This window comes from Peromyscus eremicus, chromosome 4, assembly GCF_949786415.1.
Source record: "Peromyscus eremicus chromosome 4, PerEre_H2_v1, whole genome shotgun sequence".
In the NCBI taxonomy this organism is placed as follows: domain Eukaryota; kingdom Metazoa; phylum Chordata; class Mammalia; order Rodentia; family Cricetidae; genus Peromyscus; species Peromyscus eremicus.
This window is the reverse complement of record NC_081419.1, coordinates 16,011,860-16,034,230: the sequence shown is the minus strand read 5'-3', so window position 1 is coordinate 16,034,230 and position 22,371 is coordinate 16,011,860. Positions and strand designations below refer to the sequence as shown.

Genomic DNA, 22,371 nt, shown 5'->3' with positions numbered 1-22,371 from the left:
AGAGGAGAGGCTGAAGACCTGCCTTTTCGCCTCTGGCTGTGTGTGGAACCAGCGACTCACCAAGGGACAACTGGGGCCTCAGGACTGCCTGCTGCAGCCCCTTTTTGCAGAGAGGCGCTTCACTTTACCTGAAGCCTACAGGGCAGGAGCACCGTGCACGCCCAGTCCCAATTCACCCACTGACAGCAGCTGAAGTCCAGGCTTTATTATGACAAAGCTAGAGACAACCCCTACCTCACCTCTGGACAGGGTGCTCTCGTACCTTTTCTGGAAAGCCCCATTGGCAGAGTCACAAGACCCCACTCCCCAGGCCCAAGTCCTAGGAGCCTCCTAAGAAAGAGGGACAGACAAGCAGGGCCTTCTGCTCACAGGCGCCACCAGATAGCACCAGATAGCTGGAAGGGGATGTAAGGGTGGCATCTCAGTCCAACCTGGGTGGTGAGATACTATCACAGATCTTTTTTGCAAGAGCCTAGAGCAGGAGAGGAAAGAGGGTTCAGACTTGCAGATCTGGGCACCCCCAGTGATAGTTCCATCCACCCCACGGGTTCCCTGGGATCTCTGCGGGTGGGGAGGTGTGGCACTCACAGGACCCCAGCTGCTCCTCCAAGAAGGAGACCTGCTCACTCAATGAATCAATGCGGTCCAGCTGCTGGAAGGAGTGGGCCAGCAGACTGCCAGGGTCCTGGAGCCCATGCTCTGTAGCCCGAGAGGCCAGGCTGTGCAGTGGGGCCAGCACCAACTGCAGTTTCTGTAAAGGAGGTTGTAAAAAGCCAAGTGGCCCCTCTTTACCTCTATTCCATGGGAACGGAAGGAAGGACCAGTCGGGATTCGATAAGTTCCCTACTGAGCTGTAGCAGTGGGGGACCCTGCTTGCAAACAGGAGGAGCCCAAAGCCTAGTAGACACAGGTGTATGGCATACCCACAACCTAGCTAAAAGGTCTCAGGATCCCAGAGACAAGCTAGGAGAGTCATGGGGCCTGTGGTTTGATGAGTCTTACCAGACTCTTTGTATAACAGCCTAAGTGGGCTCTGAACTGTTCCTCCCAGCCTGGGGAATCCCACACAGTGCCGCCTGGCATAGTAAGAAAGCCAGAATCCCTATAGCCCTTCCCCATAAAACCCCCAACCATCCCATGGTTTGGAACCACAGCCCCAGAGACTGTGGGGTCTGTGGACACCAGCCAGACCCACTCCCAACCAAGCCTCACCTGTTCCAGCACATCAACCCGGGACCGCAGCCTGTGCATCTCCTCTCTGACCATGCTGTCCACGCCTGGGGGCAGATCCAGGTGCCAGTCAGGGGCGTTTCCTGCCCCCACCATGAGCTCTCAGCCTTAGGAAGACCTGTGTCCCACAGCTGTGGGAGCAGAGCCTGGAGACACACAGCTCCTGGAAGTTGCTGTAGGTCTCAGGCCCTATCAAAGCACACGCTCAGAGTGGCCCCTGACCGCCCCTGGGTGCCCAGGTCTTGGGTCTTGCATGCCGATGGTGGTCCTTACCCAGGTCCGATGCACTCCCGGCGCTGGGCTGCTGACAGCGCATTATTACTCACGGTACGAGTTTGAAGTGTCACAGCGCGTACCAAAAGTAATAATGTGCTGTCACCGGCAAAGACACGGTGTCTCCAGGCTGCCAGACCCAGGGTGAGGCTCTTTTTCACTCAACTGGCTGAGATGAGGCTCCAGGTATACCTTACCTCCCCACAACATCTTCCAGGAACCTCTTCAGAGGAAAGTGGCCCCTCCTTCCCAGACAAAGAACCTCCCTCCAGCCCAGGATGTCTGGGCTCAGCCCTCACAGCATAGTGCTGACCTCCACCCAGGGCTAGCTGCCCTCTGTGTCCCCTATGCTCAGCTCAACTACAGAACAATGCTCACAACCCAACAACCACCCAAGTCAGTCACAGCAGGGTGGACAGGTAAGATTACCTGTGGAGGGGTTTGGGGCCACCAGGGGGGGCCCCTCCTTGGGCAGACAGTGCCTCCCATCTGCAGATGGCCTCTGCCCCTCCCAGCACTGGCACCAGTAACTGCCCACAGTATTGACACAGTGCTGGGGACAACCGGCCTCTCCGGTACTGCATTCATCCACATCTGTAGGAGACGAAGGTGTCAAGCTAGTAGTGTCTACAGAAGGCAAGGTCCTGGCCACAGACCCCTGTGAAGACCCACCTACCATTGAAAACCAACTTCAACCAGCAGTACCCTAGGATATACAGGGCACCAAAAAGACCTCTCCTTCAAGAAGAGTGGGGCTTACCTATCTGGCAAGTATCTCCCTGCCATCCCACAGGGCAGCGGCAGTGGCCTGGGCGGATGCAACTCCCTCCATTCCCGCATGGAGGCTGGCATATTGCTGTGGGTAGGAGAGGCCTGTCTGTCACCAACTCAGGAGGGTCCCCAGAGCCCTGTGACAGCCAGGAAGGGTTGCCCTGCAGTGAGGATGCACTGCTTGGGGGATAGAAGGCAGCTGGGCCTCTGCTGGGCAGTTGGAAGTGGGGTCTCTCACATCAGACACAGTGCACACTGCCCTCACCTGCTCCACAAGCCCCGGGGAGCCCGCTGGTCCTCTTCCAACCAGGGCAGCAGGCATAGCGAGGCTGGGTGGGAGTCGGCCCAGGGCTGCGGCGATAGGCAGTCCGGTAGATGGTTCTGGGGTGAGTAAGGGTAGTTCAGAGGGGTCCGACATGGGGTGACCCAGGCCAGGCCCTCCTTAGGTAGGATGCACCCTGCCCACCTCATCTGTTTGTGGATACCTAGCCAGCATCATTTCCAGGGTCTCAGAGGTTCCCTTCCCACGGCCCAGCTCGCTTGGCACAGACAGGATCAGCACACAAGCTTGTGTGTGCCACTCAATCCACCCAGCTTCTTATGACACACACTGGCCCAGGGAGTAGCACGGAGCTAGCCCCTCCTGCAGTGGTCACTTCAGAGCTGGCTGAAGTCTGGCTTGCTTTCCTTCCCTGAGCTAAAGCTGCTCTCCAACTCCAGCACTCCCATAACTTTGGAGGTTCAGGAGTCTCTGAAATCCGGCATCTTGAGCACCTAGGCCTTTCTCAGGTGTTTCTAGGCAGGGAGGAGGCTGAGCTCCCCACATCAGAACAAGGAGCGGCCTTCTTGGCTGTGTCCTGTGCTGCTCAGACTGTTCTGTTAGCCTGATGGGACACTGGATGGTCCACATGGGCACTGTCCCTATGGATGAGGACTTTCTAGCTAGCAATGCTGGGAAGGAAGGAGTAAACTCTCTGAAAGAAGAGGGGTACCGATGTGATGAGAAGCCCCTATACATATGGGGGATGCCCTTTGAGGTGACATCCTCTCAGGGGACAATGCTGGGCATGATTACACAGCATCCCTGGATACCGGCCTCCAAAGCCGAGAGGCCACCTTGATCCCTGATGTCAAGAATGCCTCACTGCTTTGGCTTCAGCTCCTCCGCTCAGGGTGAGGCAGGCTCTTGGGCTCCAAGGATTGCTTCTGCTTGGCAATGGTGGGGTGGGCAGTGGGCACTCACCGGTAAGTGCTGCAGACTCGGTGTCCATCGCAAGTGGTGAGGAAAGGCTGGTACACACGCTGCACATAGGACTCCAAGACAGAGCCTCCGGAAACCCCCACGGTGCACACTCTGCGGCTATAGGGGATGGGGTCAGCAGGGGGTCCAGAGCCGGGACTCTCCCAGCCCAAGTATGTGGAAACATGGGGCATGGGGGCTTCCCAATGTTGCTGGGAGCAGGATCTTCAGCCGGAGCCCACAGGGAATTATCTCCAAGTATTAGGGCCCACCTTGGGCAGGGTTAAGGGGCTCTGAACATGACCCCAGCACCCCAAGACCCAAGCCCTTGCTCACCTGGGCCTGTAGACATGCTCAGTACCACCGGCCACCAACATTAGACACCATGCCACAAGCAGCTCTAGGGAGCCCCACATGGTCTGCGTCTCTAAGTGGGGTAGCCTTCTTCTTTTGGTGGCCTAAGGAAAAAGGTTGGGTCCTGTTGATCCCCTATGGAAACCCCAGCCCAGGCTTCCAGCAGAGTCTGTACCCACTTGTTGGGTGCCGAGGCCACCACTACCCCAGGAGATAGCATCCAAAAGTAGTGCCAGCTCTCTCCTGCCTCTGGCTCATCTCTGCCAGTGAAGCTGGCGCCTCAGCAAACACAGAGAGCTAGGCCTGTTGATCGGGACTCCTGAGGCAGGAGGAACCTGAATGCTGCTAGGGTCAGGGGCAAAACCCAGAGGGCAGCCGAGGCTCTGGGTGGTGCCTGGGCAACTAAGCCAGTCCTCCCCGACCCCAAGCTGGATTGAGGGTTTTCCTGTATCTTCCACCATCTGAAACAGAATGCTGTGGATGGAGCTGAGACCAACACAGCAGGGGACTCTGGACTTGGGCTGGTCAAATGCTCAGCAAGCCTGCAAGGCACTATGGATTTCATAATGTACAGATGTCGGCTACCTGCAGGTGTGCATGTTCTGACCAGCAGGGGGGTCCACAGCTTGCAGGGGATACCTCTCTTGGACTTGAGTATGCGTATAAACACCTCCCAGCGGCCAGGGCAGTGGTCCTATTGGATTCACGCCTGGGGCATAGTGGAACCTCCCCAACATGTCTTTGGAGCCCATCTCCAGCCTTCTTCTGGCTGTGTGTTAGGGAGCAGGAAGGATGGTGAGGAATGCAAGAAACCCCAACCCAGGTTTAATGGTCTGTGACAACGCCAAAGGGGCTGAGTCAGACCCATGCAAAGGGGAGGGGCAGCTGTCCCACTGTCCTGCACAGAGCCAAGAGTGTGGGAGGCTGGCAGGGCTCCACTCAAGGTTCTTCTTGGTGCTTCCTAAAGGGGCAGCTCCCTACTCCCCAGACTCTGCACAGCCCTATAGACCCCCTACCCGAAAGGAATGGGCCAGGAGACAGGTGTAAAGGAGCCTGGGGGTAATCCCATTCTACGAGACTCAATTTTCTCAGACACCACTAGAATATCTGAGGTCCCTCTGTCTCCATCAGTGCATCCAGTAGTAAACAGTGACGGCATTAAATGGTTACTGAGCTCTGGCTGCTGGTCCAGCCCCTACTCAAGGGGAGAGCAAGCCCCTGACTCCTCAGGGATACTCAGTCAACTCAGTCCTGCACCACAGTCATAGGCAGGAAGGTGATAGGGAGCCTCCTGCCTGTACCCCTATCCGTTGGAGGGCAGAGAGCTTCGAGATGAGTCATTGAGACTTAATGTGAGGGCAAGAAGACCACAGGGAAATATCCAGGCAGGAGTGTGTCCTGTGGTCTATCTGAGCTGACTCAGGAAAATTAACCCAGAAGGGAGGGCACCCTCAGGGGAAGGCATTACCACGCCAAGCAAAAATCAGATGGCCCTGAGGAATGGCGCCTAGAAAGAGATATAAGCCAGCATCCAGCAGGCAAGAGGGTGTCAGAAGTTTGCAATCCCTGTGTGCCTAGCCCCTGGGGCCTGGAGGGTTCCTCTCCTGAGGTCATTGTCCCCACAGATCTTAGTCCACAGCACTTTCTTCGGAATAGGCTGTCTAGAAAGGGAACTGTGTTTTCAAACAGGAGAAGCAATTTTTGAAAAGTCATGTTTTGCCTGAGGCCAGCACAACACTGGGCCGGCAGCTCATTTCCTTTGGTGTTCAGCCACTAGGTGCCCCCAGCCATGCATCAGGCACAGGCTGTGGTGTGGCCTTCAAGTTGACAAGTAATCATGAACCCTCAAGTATCACCATGGGCCCTGGCCGCCATCTCCCCTCTCCACCTACGGCTCACCAGCCCCCAATGGGGGAGACTGGTTCGGCAGAGGAGGAGCCTGGACACTGTAGGGAGAGGGCCCTGGGTCCCTTTGCTGCGGGACAAGTGTCTGGACATCAGCACCCACGGATTGGTGTGGAGAGACCAGACAGGCATGGTGACCAGACGGACTGGTCTGGTCTGGTGGGGGATTCCTCTCCACGGCCTGGCTCCTGCCCCTTTCCAGGCTCCATGACGGTAGGGGCAGAGTGTGAAACCCCCCCTCCCCAGGACTATCTGGCTGAGAGGTGGTGGGGAGGGGGAGGGTGGGCTGCTGCGACCATGGTGGAGGTCCTATGGCCAGGATGAGTAAGGGGAGAGGTGCCTCGCCAGCCAGCAGGGGTCGCCATTGCTCAAGGCCGCTGGCTCATTTTTTTCCCGGCGGCTTCAGGACCCAGGCTGGGGCTTGGGGTCCGTACGGGGCCCAGCCACAGCCCCCCGCGCGCTCACCTCTAGGGTCCCTGCGATCGCTCGGTGTCGCCTGGGTGGCCAACTCTAAGCTTGACACTCGACAGTCCCGCTCACCCCAGACCCTCCCGGACTGCCTCCATACCCCTGCCCCCAGCGCCCCGGCCCCCGGCCCCCGGCTCCCTCCGCACTCACCGCGCGGTCCGGGGCGCGCACGCGCCACCACCGCCGCCGCGCCGTGGGGGGCCCCCGAGTCCCGCCCCGCCCCGCCCTCGGCCCCGCCCCACCTGAAGCCTGAGCTGGAGCCCTACCCCCTCCCCATGGGCTCCCCGCTCTGTCCGATCCCATTTTGCAGATAGAGAAACTGAGTCTCAGCAGCGGAGGCTCCCAAGAGCTTTGTAGCGAGTAAACCAGACACTGGTGGTCTAGATGCGATCCAGCCTCCGAGTGCTGCCGCCCGAACCCCCTTCTTGCATCCTGACTGTCCCCAGCTCTGCAGGATCGTGTGGCTGCTGGGGACACAGGACTAAACAAGTTCTAGGAGTCAGGAGGTTGTGAATGGCTCCCACAAGGATCCGGCTAACTCTCGAGCCTCCTGATTGATGCGTGCTCCTGGGTGGTATTAGAAGACAACAGCTGACCAGGCAACTAGATGCCAGGCCAGAGGTGAAGTCAGACTGGCCCTGCAGCCGTGTAAAGGTGGGCATCATGACACACCCAGCCCCAACACTAGACAGAGATCACTGGGCAAAGCCCAGATGAGAACTAGGTGTGACCACCAGCCTCCTTGGCAGCCACCGGCCTTTACATAGGGAGACCTGCCAGAGACCTCTCCTGACAGCCCTTGGCCACTTTGGTTGGTTGTCACTGCCTTATTTGAGACAGTCAGGGCCACCCCTGGTGCTCCTCCTATGAGCTGACAGCCCCCCACCCCTAGACTTCTGGGTTAGTAGTCATCTTTCCTCTCTCCCAGGCTCCATTTCTGAATTTGTTCTGTGATTGTCCTGGCTCTTAAGGTGCATGAGCCTTGTCAGTTTCTCCAACCCCAGCCATGTCTTGGTTAACACATGTTCCTGTGCATGCTCCTGCAAGGCAGGACTCCTGACTGCTGTCCAGAAGGCTTGCTGGGGACTCACCTGTGGTCCGGCCTTCAGTCATGCCCTGGGTACTGGTGGCAGACGTCCTTATGAGCAGATGGAACAGCCTGCGTCTTGCTGCTGCTGGAGGCTGTGGGTCAGAGATGGAGCGTGAATTGGGGCTTTGCTTACTCTCATGTCCAGGGCCTGGGAAGAAGCTTGGAGTCCAGGCTTCCATATAGCTATGGTATTTCAACCTGTTCTCGACCTACGGACCCCCTCTGTTTACCCATCATGTCCCAGGTTGATCTGGCCTAGATCTGCTGGCAGAAGCAGCCATTGACCACAGAAACCACAGCATGCCCTAGCTAGGGATAGGCTTGACCTGCCCGGCTCCCCACCATCTGTCAAATGTGACTTCTGCCACCATCCCTGAGCTCCCCAAAGACAGGTGGAAACTCTGCTGAGTAGAACTGATGTCTCCCTCACCTCATGAAGCCGAGTGGCGTGTGCAGAGCCTGTACACTAACAAGAAAGGCCTAGCAGCTCAGAGCTCCGGCCTGGCCCACCTTGGTTGGTGCACAGGAGCTGAAGGGAGGGTTCCTGAAGAAGTCCTCTCCTCTGCTCAGCGGCTACCACCCTGAACTAGAAATCCTCCTGGCAAATGAATCTGTATCTATTGTCGTAAATGGGGTTCCTGGGTCTCCTGGCCCCCTCAGCTCATGCAAGGCACTTATCATTCAGTCTCAGCAGTAAAGAGCTGCACCTGGTGCTCTGAGGGGGAGAGCATCCTGCACAGCCTCTACCCTCACCCCCTTTTGGTTCCCGGAGCTGTGATCTTTTGAACCTTTGGCTGGCGGTTCTCTTTCCAGTCTTTTGGGCAGAGAGCGACTTCGGTAGCTTTTACTGTTCACTCTGCCTTCACCTAGGCCGAGACCTAACCATCTTCTAGTCTGAAAAAAGGTGTGCTTCCCAGAGATGCCACTGCACGAGGGTCCAAGAGGCCCCACTGTGGTCTGGGGGCCTGGGAACAGGGTTCAGGGACTAGAAAGAGGGAGCTTAAGAGGCTTCACCAGGAGCCAAGATGGACCGATAAGATGACTCAGGTGACCCCAACTGCACCTCATGAAGCTGTCCCTAAGCCTGAAGCCCCAAAGAGATGGGCTCAGCCTTAGCCCCACGTTCTGTGCCCCTCGCTAGGTGTGCATGGCTCATCCAGGTTACAAACATGGCTTTAGGGTTCCCACTCTTGGGGCTGATTTCTGGCCAGCACCCCCATTCTCCAGGAACGCTCATTTACTACTAATGACAAGCTTAGGAGCCCCAGCCCTGTCTCAGAAGAATAGAGGACATAAGCCTTGACCAGAAGGTCCTGCCGGGCTGAGCTCTGACGCCTACCCAGGGGATCCTCCAAAGAGAAAGAGTGGGGCCGGGAGGTAGGTGGGTTGGGTACCATGCTGCTCTCAGCTTCTCCTTTCAGGGGTTGGTTCCGTGCTGCTAGACATCTAGGGGTGAGGTGTGGTGTCATGGCTGAGCAACCCCCCGCAACAAGTGCTAGGCCAGTAGACCCTAAGGTCTCCTCCACTAGATAGGAATGGCTCACAGTGAGGACAGCATACCTCACAGTTGAGCAGACCCAGATCCAGCTGACGGGTACTGCACTCGGGGCCCACTCCACCCACTCTCTACCCTGCAGGGCCATCCTGCATACCTGATGCCGCCCAGGCCTGGCCGTGGCCATCTCTGCTGCCTCCATGAGCCACCCTGCCCTTCAAGGGAGCTTCTGCTGCCCAAGACCCCTCTTCAGGTCTGCCCGCCTGTCCTGTCAGCTTCAGCCTTCCTCGGGGCCCTGCACAGCAGCCTGCTGGTGCACAGAGGCTCCTCCCGGGTAAGGAAGGGTGGCTTTTTATGCACCATCCCGTGTAAATCGGGATTGGGATGGGCCCTTCCCTCCGGACTTCCTGTGTGTGTTCTCTGCTGATAACAGGGATCCGTCAGTGAACAAACAGGAGGCCAAGGGGCTAAGGGGGGCATTAAGGGAGGGGGGCTGACCAAACTGTGGGGGCGGGGGTTGTTGTTCCCCTGGGACTCCAGGGTCTAGCCCTGAAGCAGCCAGAGACCCAGCCTGTGTTCAGGGACAACCTGGCTGGTGACAGAATGAAACAGAAGGTGTAACCAGGTCCTTCCCATTCCACAGAGGTAATGGGACCACAAGACTACATCCATGAGAATGACAGAGGGGTCTTCTGCTTCTTTGGGACACAGGACCTAGGATCCTCCCTAAATGTGTGTGACACTGTGTAGGTACCTGAAAAGGGAAGCCTGCCCCACTGTGACCAGGAACTAGTGCTGGTGGTATGCAGCTGGATGGGAACCAGGGGTGGGCAGGGCAGGACAGATGGTCTGAGAATAGCTTGTTCTGTGGGTCTCAAGGCCCAGGACTAGGGCAAATGCCAGCTCAAAGTCAGCTCAGACTCTTCTAGATGCCAGGCTGTTCCTTCCAGGAGAGCTGCCCAGGCTGACAGTGAGCCCCCCCCCCCCAGAGGTGTGCAGATAGAGCTGAAAGCCTCCAGGCCCAGTTGACACAGGTGCTCTGGGATGACTATCCCTATGGCCTGAGGGAGCCAAGGATGCTCTTAGCCTTTCCTCCCTTCCCTTAGGCCCAGCAGGCTGTGAGTGGGAGAGGTCTTTTTGTTTGTTTTTTTGTTTGTTTGGTTTTTTTTGTTTGGTTGGTTGGTTTTTTCGAGAGGGTTTCTCTGTGTAGTTTTGGTGACTGTCCTGAATCTCACTCTGTAGACCAGGATGGCCTCAAACTCCCAGAGATCCGCCTGGCTCTGCCTCCCGAGTGCTGGCATTAAAGGCATGTGCCACCACTGCCCGGCTCAGGGAGAGGTCTTTCAGTGGCAAAAGTGGGGCTTTGTCATTCCCTAGGGTCCCAGTTCCCAGTGTGACACTCAACAGTGGGAGACTCCTGTGGAAGAGGATGGGAGGGCAGCGATACCAAGGACTGGGCAGCTACCAAGAACATGCACAGACCTCAGTATCTGAGGGCACCCAGAGCAAAACTCCTCCACCCATGGCGGTCCTTATGGCACCGGCCTTACTCGCCTCAACCTTGCCCTGTGATGCCTGGGGCATCTCCTTTCTGTGCCCTACCTCTCTCCCACCCCACCGAGCTGGACAACTTGGGCTAGGATGGAGGGGGCCAGCCTGAGAGCTTCCTGATGGAGTGCTGAGTGAGGTGCTGTCCCCACCCTGTTGTTGCTAGCTTCATCCTCAACACCCTCCCTCTAGCATGGCGGGGGGTGGGGGGTGGGGGGGGGACACAGGGACGGGGGGGGGGGGGGAGGAGGGGGACGGGGACGGGACTGCTGCAGGCCTCAGCCTGGGGGCAGGGAACAGGGCTCCAGCCAATTAGGATAGTACACTTCTTTTCCCAGAGCTCAGTTTCCCCATTTGTCCCAAGGGCATGGGAGAGGTGTTGGTCAACAGAGTCACCATGGTTGAAGGGGCTCATGGCATCTGAATGTTGATGGCCTGAGGGTCTAGAGATAGCTTTTAGAGGTATTCTTGTCCTAAACGCAGACCTGATAGGTGGAGGCCCCATCCCTAACTTCAGGCACACACACTGGCCACACCCTCAGCCCTTTGTTGCTTTGTTCCACTGGGTCTTTGTTTCCACCCAAGGGCTCGTACTGTCCACAAGGGCCAGAGTGTCCCACCAGCAGTGGGAGCCAGATCCTAGAGAGACCACTCTCGTGTCACCTGGGCCTGCCTCCCTGTGTCCCAGCTCGACTACTGAGCCATCTGCCTTCCCTCATTCACAGAAGGATCAGCAAACCCTGGACGGGCTAGATTCAGATCCTTTCATGGACTGAAAGGGAAACTGGACTTGGCTGGGTGAGCAGCGAGGTGGAGCAGAGCTGAAACAGGTTAGCTCAGGAGCAGCACCCTTCTTCTCTCAGGGAGCTCAAGTCAGTCTGGGAAAACAGTCCTCAGACTTGGCTGTGCCGGCGATGGCTGGCTGAGGGTTGCAGAGCTGGGATCCACCCTCCCACTGGTGCTCAGTGCCTAGGAAAACAGCCAAACTTACAGGGCCGGAACGGGGACTCCAAACCAGAGCCCCACGGGCCTGCCTATGGAGACCTGTGAAAGACTGCACACCAGTGTGGGTAGTCATGCCAATCTGCTGCCGTGCGTGTGTCTGCATTCCTCTCCCGATGACTCTGTCTCCCCTACCCCAACCTGGCCAAGACTGAGACACACCCAAGAAAAGAGATCCTTGGTTCAGAGCCTCAGCATGCCAGCTTGCCCCACACTGTCACCTGAATCTTGTCATGGGACCTGACTCACAGACATTCCCCAACCCCAGAGACAGATACAAAGGCAGACTGGAGTCTCACCTTGACACTGGGTGTGTCAGGGACAGAAGAAGGAGGGACTATCAGGGGAGGAGGAGGAGGTGGCTGATGGGTCCCTGGAGGTGCTCAGGGACTCCCCTCCCCACCCCTGAAGTACCTACCGTTTCAGGCCCTCTTCCCACTGGTGGAACTTATTTATAGTCATTGCACATTGGAAGGACCCAGGGGCACCTCCTACTCAGGTCTGCCATCACCCATTGTCACTAGGGCACCCCACATACAACGCCCCCCCCTATCTCCCACAACTCCTGCAGACTGGAGACCAGATGGGCATGGCCCGTATCTAGGCCTGAAGCTCTGGGCCAGGAGCCGCGCCCTGATTAAAGTGTCACTGAAGGCAGGAACTGCTGCAGTCAGGAAACTACTCCCCACACCATGCCTCAGTTTCCCCATGTATCACAACTACCTTCTAGCCTATCTGCCGATGTTCTGAGGTTGATGGTTAAAGGAACATGGTTGCCTTACCTTCCCAACGGGCCAGGTAGGGTGCAGGGACAGAGGCTGAAGAGAGCCCCCCTGGTCTCCCAGGACTCTCCTTGGACCCCTCACCGCTGAACGTCTGGCCTCTGCAGCCCCAGGAGAGGGAGGACCTAGGTCCCGGCAGAGGCCTGCGTGGGCATCTTGGACAGTACAAGGCCGAGGGGCAGCAAGGCCCAGATGTCTGAGCCAGCTGCACTTCAGGAAGGAAAGACCAGCACACTGCAGAGCAGAAAGATGGGGCTTCCTGTTTATCTCCCAGCTTCGGTGGCTGGCCTAGGGACAGGATGGCTCTGTCAGCTAAGCCTGGGCCCAACTTCCCATCAAAGGATGCGCCTGCCTGAATGACCAGTCCTCACTGAGGGCTGAAAGGACATGACTGGGTAGGACGCTGCATGGACCGGTAGGCAGTTCAGCACTGTGTTAAATGAGGGAAGAAAGCTTACACAAACAGAAGTGAGTCCTGTGGCATGGCCTGAGCTTCCATGTCCTTCCCTGCCTGCCCTATCCCTCCACCAGGCACCGTGGGTTACAGATGTCTAGTGCATCCAGCTCCCCAGGAGACACTCTTTCTAGGGAATTCCCCCAGTCAGCTGAGGCTGCAGAAGCTCACAATTTACCCAGGAGATGAGAATGAGGACCCTGCACCAGAGCCCAAGCATAAGCAGTGGAGGTTGCTGGGGGACACTTGGCCCTGCCTCCTCACTGCTCTCTTCCTGGAGACCACCAGGTGACCTTTGCTATGCTCTCCACTCCATGTGTAGGCCAAAGGCTGAGAGCTGTCCATGGCCTGCCTATTGGGCCCTCAAAGTGTCCCGTGGCTGGGAGGTGTCCACGACCTCTCCTCATTCAGCCTCTGGTATTTCCCCATAAGCTTTGCCTCTAAAATGTACCAGGAATTGTCACCCTCCCCCTGCCACTATCCCCACTCTGCAAGCCACCACGGCCTTCCTGGGCCTCAGTAGGTTCATCCCAGCCCCCATCATGCTCATGTCTCATGCAGCTTCACAGAGATGAAATCAGAGCATGTCTACCTCTAAAGCTTCTCTCCACATTCAGGACAAAGTCCCATGGATTCTTTGCACTGGCCCTTCCGCACCCTCCAAGGAGCAGGACAGGGACAGGGGATCTTGGGGGAGCAGAAGCAGTGCAGGGCGGGCACAGAAAGAGTAACAGCCCCAGCTGGCTGGTGGCCACTTGGCATTATAAGGTAGTGGTGATACAGTGAGGGCAGGCATGGGCGCTTATACAAACACAGCCCCCTTGCCAGTGACCCAGGCTGGAGACAGCGCCCTACTGCCACGGCCGAGGCTGCCCACTGTCCTGACCACTACAGCCCCATGGTATGTCACGAGACACACAGGTGCCATGGTCACTCGTGGCTGCTGCATCTCCCCATCTCAGGTCATGCTGCAGCCCGTGGGGGCATAGCCCAACATTTACCCACATGCACTGCTACATTCCACGGGGCCTCTTTCAGAGCCCAGGCTTCTCCTAGACCTGAGCACCTGTGCGTTCTCTGCACCTACGCTGTCCTCGAGGGGTTACTGATTCCAGGAAAGGCAGGAAGCCAGTGACTGTGGGACAGGTCTCCATATACGGTTAGGAGCGCCGGGTTCCCTCCACACCATCAGCAGGCAGGCAGCATCTACTGCTGTCATTTTAGCTGTTCTGATGAGTCTACAGGGGCAGTGCATGTTACTGCTTTGTCAGTGTCAGGACTTGAGCCCCAGAATTCCACCTTAAGGAAAAATCCATTTCCCAAGGAGATTCTCTGGCCAGTGCTGGAGACTCAGGAGGAGCAGGCCAGAGTCCGGAACCCTGTGGCAGAAGCATTGTAAGGGCACCAGGGAAGGAGAGAGATGTCATGGACTGGGCTGTGAAGAGGTAGGGGCTGTCTCTGGGTATGTTAGCTTCTTCTGGCATCTAGGCTCCTCCTACCCCAATTTGCTGAGCTTCATGGATGGGCAACCCAGCCCTTAACAACAGGGAAAAAATACCCTATCTCCAGGGTGGAAAGGGAAGTCCCCAAGAACTCGGGTCCTAGGTCACGTCAATGGAAGTGGGTGTTGGGTCAGCATCCCAGCCCCCCTTTAGAGCCATCCTGTCCTCTTCGGCTCCCCCGGGTAGAGAGAGCCAGCACGGGCACCCAGAAGCTGGGGGAAAGAGATGCTAGAGGAACAGTCAGGCTTACCAGGCAGGCCCTGTGCTGCTGGCCATGTCTGGAGGGGAGGAGCTGTCTCACTGTCCCACACCAAAGACCCAAGGGACTGTCTGTTCCAGGTCACAAAGCCTGTCACTATAGGGTCTAGACTGCCAGGGCTGAAGCTTCCCCAGACTCGGCCAGGGTGGAATAGGGGGGAAACCTCTCTCCCTGGTGACAGCCAGTTGGCCACAGTGGTCAGAGGAGGAAGAGATCTCTGGGAAGGGATGAGTCAGTGTCCATCTTGTGGGGCTATTGGGGGCTTCCATGAAGGCTTCCCCACATGCCAGGTCAGAGCTTGGAGAGTATTGTCGAGGATGAGGATCTTCAGGCCCACTACTATGGTATAGACCCATGGTCCCAAATTCAGAGGCTGGGTGGCAGCCCTAAGATTCCTCTTGCTTCAAGCACTCATGCTGCTCAGCTTCAAGCTGTCTGCTCTTGTTATTTTTAATATCCTTTAAAAGCTTGGGGGGGTGGGGAGGCATCTGTGGCCCGCCAGAAATCTCTGTTTCCTTCGGGCCAGGAAACAGGAAGTGTGTGTGTTGGGTGATGGGGAATCAGGCCCCTGAGAACAATGGGGGCACTGCTGAGGGGAAGGGGAACTACGTCAGGGCCTGGGTCTGCAGGAAGCCTGACCTCTCCTTCTGTGAGCCTGAGGGGGCCCGGGCATAAATTTAGCTTGAGTTCTTTTCCTGAGGAAAAGCTCAAAGGCTCCACAATGGGGGCAGGGGTACAGAGACTGATCTCAGTCCTTGGGGGGTCAGGGGTAAACTGAGGCTAGGGTGGGAGAAGAAGCTGAGGTTTCTGGGTTCTGAGACATTAACTACCCCCTCACTCCACCTCTGTGCTAGCACTTTGCCTGCAGAAATCGAACAGGGTTTCCTGGAGATGCTGCTCCCAGCCCAGCTCTGGTTCTGTCACTGTAGCAGAGTGGCCACAAGCACCACGTGTCACCTCCCAATCCCACTTTCCTAATTCCTCAAGGATGTTGACTCTGGCTGCCATGGTGTGGCAGGGCTGTTGAGGGTGGGCACCACTAACTCTGGACTCCTTGTAACACTGGTTCATACATAGCCCTGGCCAGCCCGGGAAGAGAGCCCATGAGGGGCCAGGCTGGGGCTCAGCAGATGGTTTCCTCTTTGTAGCATAACAGCTTTATCAAGAGTGTGTTCACAAACATAGTCCACCCTTTAACGCGTAAGATTCAGTGGGCTGGGGAGAATCGTAGCTTGTGTGACCGTGATCACAGTCAATTCACAGTATCACAGTACTGTCACGACCTCAGGAGAGCTCCAGTTGTCCTGCCAGGCCATCCCCAGCCCCCAGGTGACCCTCTGATGTATTGTCTGTCTCTAGAGACTGGCCCCATTGGGACAGCACTGATTGTGTTTGCCTTCTTTCCCGTTTAGTTTTGCATTTCCTCCGTGTTGTAGCGTGAATCACAGCTTCTTTCTGGTGGAACCATATTCCATTATGTGGCCAGAGCACATGGTGAGTGTCCATTTATCTATGGGCCATGCCCTCCTTTAGCTGTTTTGAACCTGGTGCTTTGGCTTTTCAGACCACAAATAACCCTTTGTGCCAGTGCATCTGGGCTGCCGGGGTGGGGGTGGGGGGTGGGGGGTGGGGGGGTGCATGGTCCGTTGTCAGTCAGTATCTGACTCTCTTGAAGGGCTAGCCCCAGCTGTTTTCCGTAGCACTACCCCATCTACTATCCACAGCCTCTGGCCAACTCCAGGGGATCTGGAGGAGCTGGTGAGGATGAGGCACCTGGTAGGGACAGTGCACCATTCCATCACTATGCCTGCCTGTACTGGGACGTATGGGAGCTGCTGCTGCTGCTGCTGCTGCGGCCTCCTCTGGACCAGGCACAGATCTCAATCATGCCCCCCCTCAACAACCCCTGTAATGCTCTTGAGGCATAATGCAGCATGTGTCAGCTCCCTCACCTTGCTGCAGCTGGGGCACTGAGGCACAGAGAGGAGAAGCTGGCCTGAGACCCTGGCCCGGGGCAGGCAAGGTGAACTGGGCAGTGATGGCGAGCTCCAGCATCAAGTCCACCTATAGGAGAGGTGGCCAACGGATCAAGGAATCCCAGCGCCCAAAGTCCTGGTAGGAGTGACAGTTCTGACACGATGGGATATCAGGGCTGGGCAAGTAAGCATAATGGCCCAGGAGCCGAGGCCAGAGCCCTGGCCAAGTAGACTAGGAACAGGCTCTGCTGGGCCCTAGAACCAGCCTCCGTCATACCTCCAAGGGTCAAATACATGGGATGTCCTTCTGCAGACCCCAAGGGAACAGATCCTAGCAGGGGCCTGCTGTGGGTAAGTTGGCCAGGCTAGGACCTACCCCAAGGATGATTCCCGGAATTTTTGCCTTTAGGAATGTCTTGTTGTTCTGTCTCTGTACTATGGAGCAGCTGCGCCCCGGCTGATCATGTTCTCCTTATCTAGGATGGGAGGGCTAGACCTTGTGTGCAGACAACACCAGCTCTAATCAGGCCTGTGCTCGGTGCTCCCCAGGTTCTTGTATAGTCTCAGTCACAACTCCACCTTTTCTAGTCCTGCTTCTTAGTCTTAGGGAACGCCAAGCCCCATTCACCCAGTCTTTATATCACGTGGACCTTGGTACTCTCCCAGCCCGCATCATGCCAGGAGGGAGCCATGGCTGAAGAAAGGCCAACGCTTTGCGTCTACAGCCAGACAGCAGTGTACACAAAACCAGATTAGAACACAAGTCCTTGAGCCGTGTGTGGCTAACGCTGTGCTCTGCCCACTCCAAGCTCCTGCCCCCTATTCTAGGATTCAAGTGCGAGATTCTCAAGCCAGAAGCCTGGAGACCTGGTCCCTTCGCTGCCTCCAGCATGATTTCCTGGGCTCCCCCAGTGTCTTATGTCTTGCTCTTTCCCTAATCACCTGCCTGAGAGTGACCACATGAAGATGTCCCTGGCTCTGCCAGGCAAAAGGGGAGTGCCCAGCCTTCTTAAGCCCCTGTGGCAGTCACTATGCTAAAGGAGGACCCCCTCCCCTCAAGCCCTATACCATCCCCCATGGCCCCTTCTGGACTCAGGCAGGATGTCCCCAAGCCCCTCCTCCACTATCACCCTTTTCTGAGGATCACAGTTTCCTGAGCCAGCTCTGGTCTGGACAATGGCCGGAAATGCCTGGCTCAGGCTGCAGGGCCAGGCACGTGTGGTTCGGGAGCTGTAGGGACTGGTGAGTGGGGGCTGGTGAGTGGTAGAGATGCTGGTAAGTGGGTAGAGGCTGGAGAGGTGGGGGTTGGAGAGTAGGTGGGGGCTAGTGAGAGTATGTTGGTGAATGATAGGGCCTGGTGGGTGGTGGAGGCTGGTGGAAAGCTGATTGGGGCACTGATTAGCTGTGGGGAGGAACTGGTGATCAGTGGATTGAGTGCGCTATCCTGGCTCTCCCAGCTGCTTTTAAAGAGCCTTCTTCCTGTGTGCCCAGGCCATGTGTGGAAACCACCCTATGTAGGTCTGGGAGAACAAAGTATCAGAAGCAGGCTACTGGGCTCAGAGAGGACTCCTGACTTTGTCCTGACTTCCTCTAGGGTCTCTGTTATGGAGTAGAAGGGACACAGCCCCTAACCATATGGCCAGGGGTTAATTTTAAAGAAACAACTTCTAGAAAGAGGGAAGAGTCCTCACTTCCAGAGCTCTGCCCACGTTACCATGTCTTAAGAAAAATGGCCACCGCTCCAGCCTCACAAGCCCCAGAAAAGCTGAGCTCCGATGCAGATCCCAGGTCCCAGCCAAGCAAGGCCTTTGGAGCCACAAGCTATTCCTGCCCTGTTTCTGGAGAGAGTGTGGTGGGAGACACAGCTGCTTCCTTCTGGGAGAAGCGCCCAGCCTGTGCCCAGAAGGTGGCTGAAGAAAGTTACTCCAGGATAGGGACCGCTTGTGTATTTCTTCTTTTTAAATGAAAATTAGAATCAATTTTTGTTTGTTGATTGGGCTGTGAAGTAGTTTGGACTCTTGAGAAGACACAGCTGGATTAATGTTCACAAGCATTTAAAAAAAAAAAAGATGCCCCCAAATCTGGCATTTGTGGGGCTGTTGTGCCAGTCACACACACCTTGGTGACAGACAGGAGGTCCTGAGGACTGAAAGGCCAGCAAGCTCCGTCCCAGGCCACCACCCCCAACCCCCGCCCAGTCTCCAATGGGGTGATAGGAGCCCAGACTGCAGATCAGCTTCACTGAGATTTTTTTTAAGAGGCTTTATGCTTCTGGTCTGTTTTAGGTTCACAGCAGAACTGAGCGAGTGGAGAGAGCCCTGTGTGTCTGCCCCTCCCCCCAGGAACTCAGCCATCACAATGGAGAACCTGCCTTGTGCTTGAGGATTGCCTAGGTGCTGAGCATTCTTGGGGTTTGGACAGGTGTGATGATATATGTCCACTCCAGGGCACCAGGCAGAGAGGTTCCCTGCCCCAAGAACACAAGCAGCAGGTTCCAGCATTGGGCAGTTGGGTTTGGGGAACCCATCACCATGGACCTAATGTAGAACATTTTTCTGTTCCACAGAAGCACCCTCATGCCCCACCCAATCCTTAGGAAACCCCTGAAACATCTCCACTACTCCCTGGACCTTTATGGCCCCAGAGTTGTCTAACAAAGGCTCCTTTGAAATGGTACATACCACAAGTGTGTCCATGGTTTGCTCCCTTTTACTTCTGAATGGGAATTCATGGCTCAAGGGGGCCACTGTTTTCCAAAAACACAAATGAAAAAGAAGAGCCTTGTGGTTAGGGGTGTGACTCAGTTGGTAGAGTGCTTGCCTAGTGAGCATGAAGCCCTGGCTTCCAGCTCTAGTACTGCAGAACAACATACTGTAATTCCAGCACTTGGGAGGGGGCAAGAGGATGAGGAAATTAAAAGGACTCAGCAACTCCGATCCCAGTTAGCCTCCAAAAAGATTGGAAGTGGATTCCCACGTCTACATGGTCTGGACTAGCATTTCCAAGAGCCAGGAGGGGGACGCCACAGACAGAAGATAAGCAGCATGTAACAGATTCAGAACAAAGTACTGTTATTCCGGGCGGGTGGCTCAGTGCAGGGCTTGTAGAACACGCACGAGTCCCTGGCTTCCATCCCCAGAACGCAAGCAAATAAAAATAAAGGAACAGCCCCGGCGTAGCAGCGCACGCCTTTAATTCCAGCATTTGGAAGGCAGAGGCAGACGGATCTCTGTGAAATTGAGTCCAACCTGTTCTACATAGCCAGTTCTGGGCCAGCCAGAGCTACATAGTGAGGACTTGGTATCAAAAAACCAAAAACAAGTAAATAAAATAAAGGAGCAGAGTTCTGGTATATGCTCTAGTGTGGAGGAATTGGCCAGGGGTGGATGCCGGTGGTGTAGGACACACACTGGATGGTTCCATGTACCTGAAGTGTCCAGTGTGAGAAACATACGAAGCTTCTCAGCAGTGCCAGGAGTTGGGCATTGGGGATTGGCTGCTAACGGGGAATGCTTCAGCTTGAGGCAGGAAAAGGTTTGGGAATGAGTGGTTATGATGACCACCTTGTGAGTGCATTTATCCTACTGAAAGACACTTAAAGACGGGGGGGGGGGGGGGGGGGGAAATCTGGAAGGAGTGTGGGGCTCTTCCAGACATCAAAGCTGGAGCACTGTAAGGTCAGCAGCCCCCTTACAGGCTGTGGGAAAGAACATGAGGTCAGTGTTGGAAGGGACATCCACCCTCCCGTGCTCACTGTAGAACTGTGACAGCAGCCAGGGCAGCTGTCAGCCCGACGGTCCATCCATGACGATGGTGAGGACATGCACTTGCGTTGGAGCACCGCCCAGAAGAGAGAGATCCTGTCATTCACACCACCAGAATGAACCAGGCAGAGGAGGCAGTTCCATGACCTTGCTCACGCACAGCCCGAAAGAAGTAGAACTCCCACAGTGACTGCAGTTGCCACAGTGGTCACTCAGCAACCACTCAGTCACGTAGTGACCACATGATGACCATGCAGCAATTATACAGTGACCACAGAGTGACCACCAGGACTGTGTAGTGATCACATGGTGATCTCAATGTCTCTGCAGTGACCGCTCAGTGACCATGGTGACCACATACTGACAGTAACCATGTTGTCACCACAGTGACCGTGCAGTGAATGACCACACAGTCCAATGAGCGTGTAGTGAAAACATAAGGACCAGGTAGTGATCATGTAGTGACCTACACTGGTGATCCCAAAGACCAGGTGAGACCACAATTGACCACCAAGCGACCATATTGACTATGCAATGGCTGCACAGTAACTGCCAAGTGACCACAATAACCACCAAGTCAACACAGGAGCTGTACAATGACTATCCAGAAGCCAGGCAATGACTACACGGTGACTACATAACGATGACCACCACGCAATGACCACACAATGACCACCACACAAATGATCATGTTCCAGCGACACAATGACTGCCAAGTGACTATAGTTAACACTAACAGCCATAGTGACCATGCAGTGACCACACAATGACCACAGTGACCATGTAATGACACCTAGTGACCTCCCATTGAACACAGTGACCACTGCATGCATGATCACTGTAGTTCACTGGTCACTGCATGGAGACTGTGGGCTCACTATGTGTTCCTTGTGGTCACTGTATCACGTGTCTACAATACGGCCACTGTAGTCAATGTGGTCATGTGCAGGCACTCTGAGGTCACTCCGTCCGCTGAGTATCCATTGAGCGGTCACTACTGGCAACGAGATTGTCATCGGATGGTCACCATGATAGCTAGACAGTCACTAAATGATCACGATGCAATCACTGGTGTCACTGTGTGGTCTCTGGGATGTCACTGCTTGGTCACTGGGTACTGTGTGGCCACTGTGGACCATGGGGGCAAGGATGTCAGTCTCTCAGTCTATCATTGGGCTGGGGTGGAGCGTCACAGAAGACAGACAGAAAGAGCAGTCTGGGGGACTCTTAACTCTCCAGGCACATGTGTCTCTGGGTCCCCAGGCTAGAAAGCCACTGAGGGAGCCTGGGGTGGGGTCAGACTGCAGGAGTGCCAGGATTCCTATTGCTGCCAGAGCAAGCAAGAGTAGAGGGCTGCCCGTCTCCCGCCCTCACCCCACTGCAAGAGGAGGACACAGAACCCTGGAGAGGGCCTTATGCTCTTTGTGGGCCTGGGCATCATCTGCAGCGTGGACACTGTCCTTGTCCCTCACCCAGGCCTGAAGCCCCTGTGCCTGTGGTATGTGCTGGCCACAGGCATTACTGTGCCTGGGGCCTCAAATTCTCCTGGGCTAGCGCCTCAGGGACAAAAGAAACAGGGGCTGAGAGAGGCAGAGGGGAGGGAGACACAGGCAGGCCCCAGTCCTCCGTCCCTGGCAGGCACGAGCAGGAAAGGCTGGCGGGGCTGGGACAAAAGGCGGACGTGCAGAGAGCCATGTGTGTCTTATCAGGGCCTGCACTCGCGCCCCCTGGCCCAAGAGGAAATACTGCTCTACTCTGCCCGCCTTCCTGTCTGTCCCCCTGTGCTACAAGGGACAGGAGAAAGGGGAGGCCTGTGAGGGGACCAACACCTACTCCCAGCAGGGAAAGGAGAAGGTCAGTTGGCAGCCAGTCTGGAAAGATCCCAGCTACGCACGGACGTCGCTTCAGCCTGTGGCGGCCCTGTGGCGGCCAACACTCTCCACATTTGTCAGATGAGAAAGCTGAGGCCCAGAGAAACTGTGACCGCTGAAGAACGTACTAAACTAGGAAGGGCGTTCAACCCACATTTGCTTACTCGCACCCCTACCCCTACTGCCAAAGCCGGGCAGTGGTGGCGCACGCCTTTAATCTCAGCACTCGGGAGGCAGAGCCAGGTGGGTCTCTGTGAGTTCGAGGCCAGCCTGATCTACAGAGTGAGTTCTAGGACAGGCACCAAAACTACACAGAGAAACCCTGTCTAGAAAAAAAAAAAAGGGGGGGTGGGGTGGGGTGGAGGTGGGGCTGGAGAGATGGCTCAG

General features: G+C 56.1%; 1 protein-coding gene across 5 annotated transcripts; it reads right to left on the bottom strand.

Annotated features, from left to right (window-relative positions):
* Window positions 1-394: 394 nt before the first annotated feature.
* Window positions 395-12,403, bottom strand: Egfl7 (EGF like domain multiple 7). 5 transcript variants are annotated; one of them, XM_059260357.1, is made up of 10 exons: window positions 8,984-9,153; window positions 7,333-7,423; window positions 3,851-3,972; window positions 3,518-3,634; window positions 2,540-2,655; window positions 2,264-2,359; window positions 1,933-2,097; window positions 1,213-1,277; window positions 589-751; window positions 395-472 (listed from the first exon to the last, which is right to left on the bottom strand). In XM_059260357.1, exons 3-10 carry the CDS (start codon window positions 3,928-3,930, stop codon window positions 450-452), a joined length of 825 nt encoding a protein of 274 aa, XP_059116340.1. In that variant the 5' UTR covers window positions 3,931-3,972; window positions 7,333-7,423; window positions 8,984-9,153; the 3' UTR covers window positions 395-449. The 5 variants fall into 5 exon arrangements, with proteins under 5 accessions (XP_059116340.1, XP_059116341.1, XP_059116338.1 ...); XM_059260358.1 differs by lacking the exons at window positions 7,333-7,423; window positions 8,984-9,153 and adding an exon at window positions 6,392-6,442; XM_059260355.1 differs by lacking the exon at window positions 8,984-9,153 and adding an exon at window positions 12,159-12,403 and having other exon boundaries at window positions 401-751.
* Between the last annotated feature and the right edge of the window lie 9,968 nt (window positions 12,404-22,371).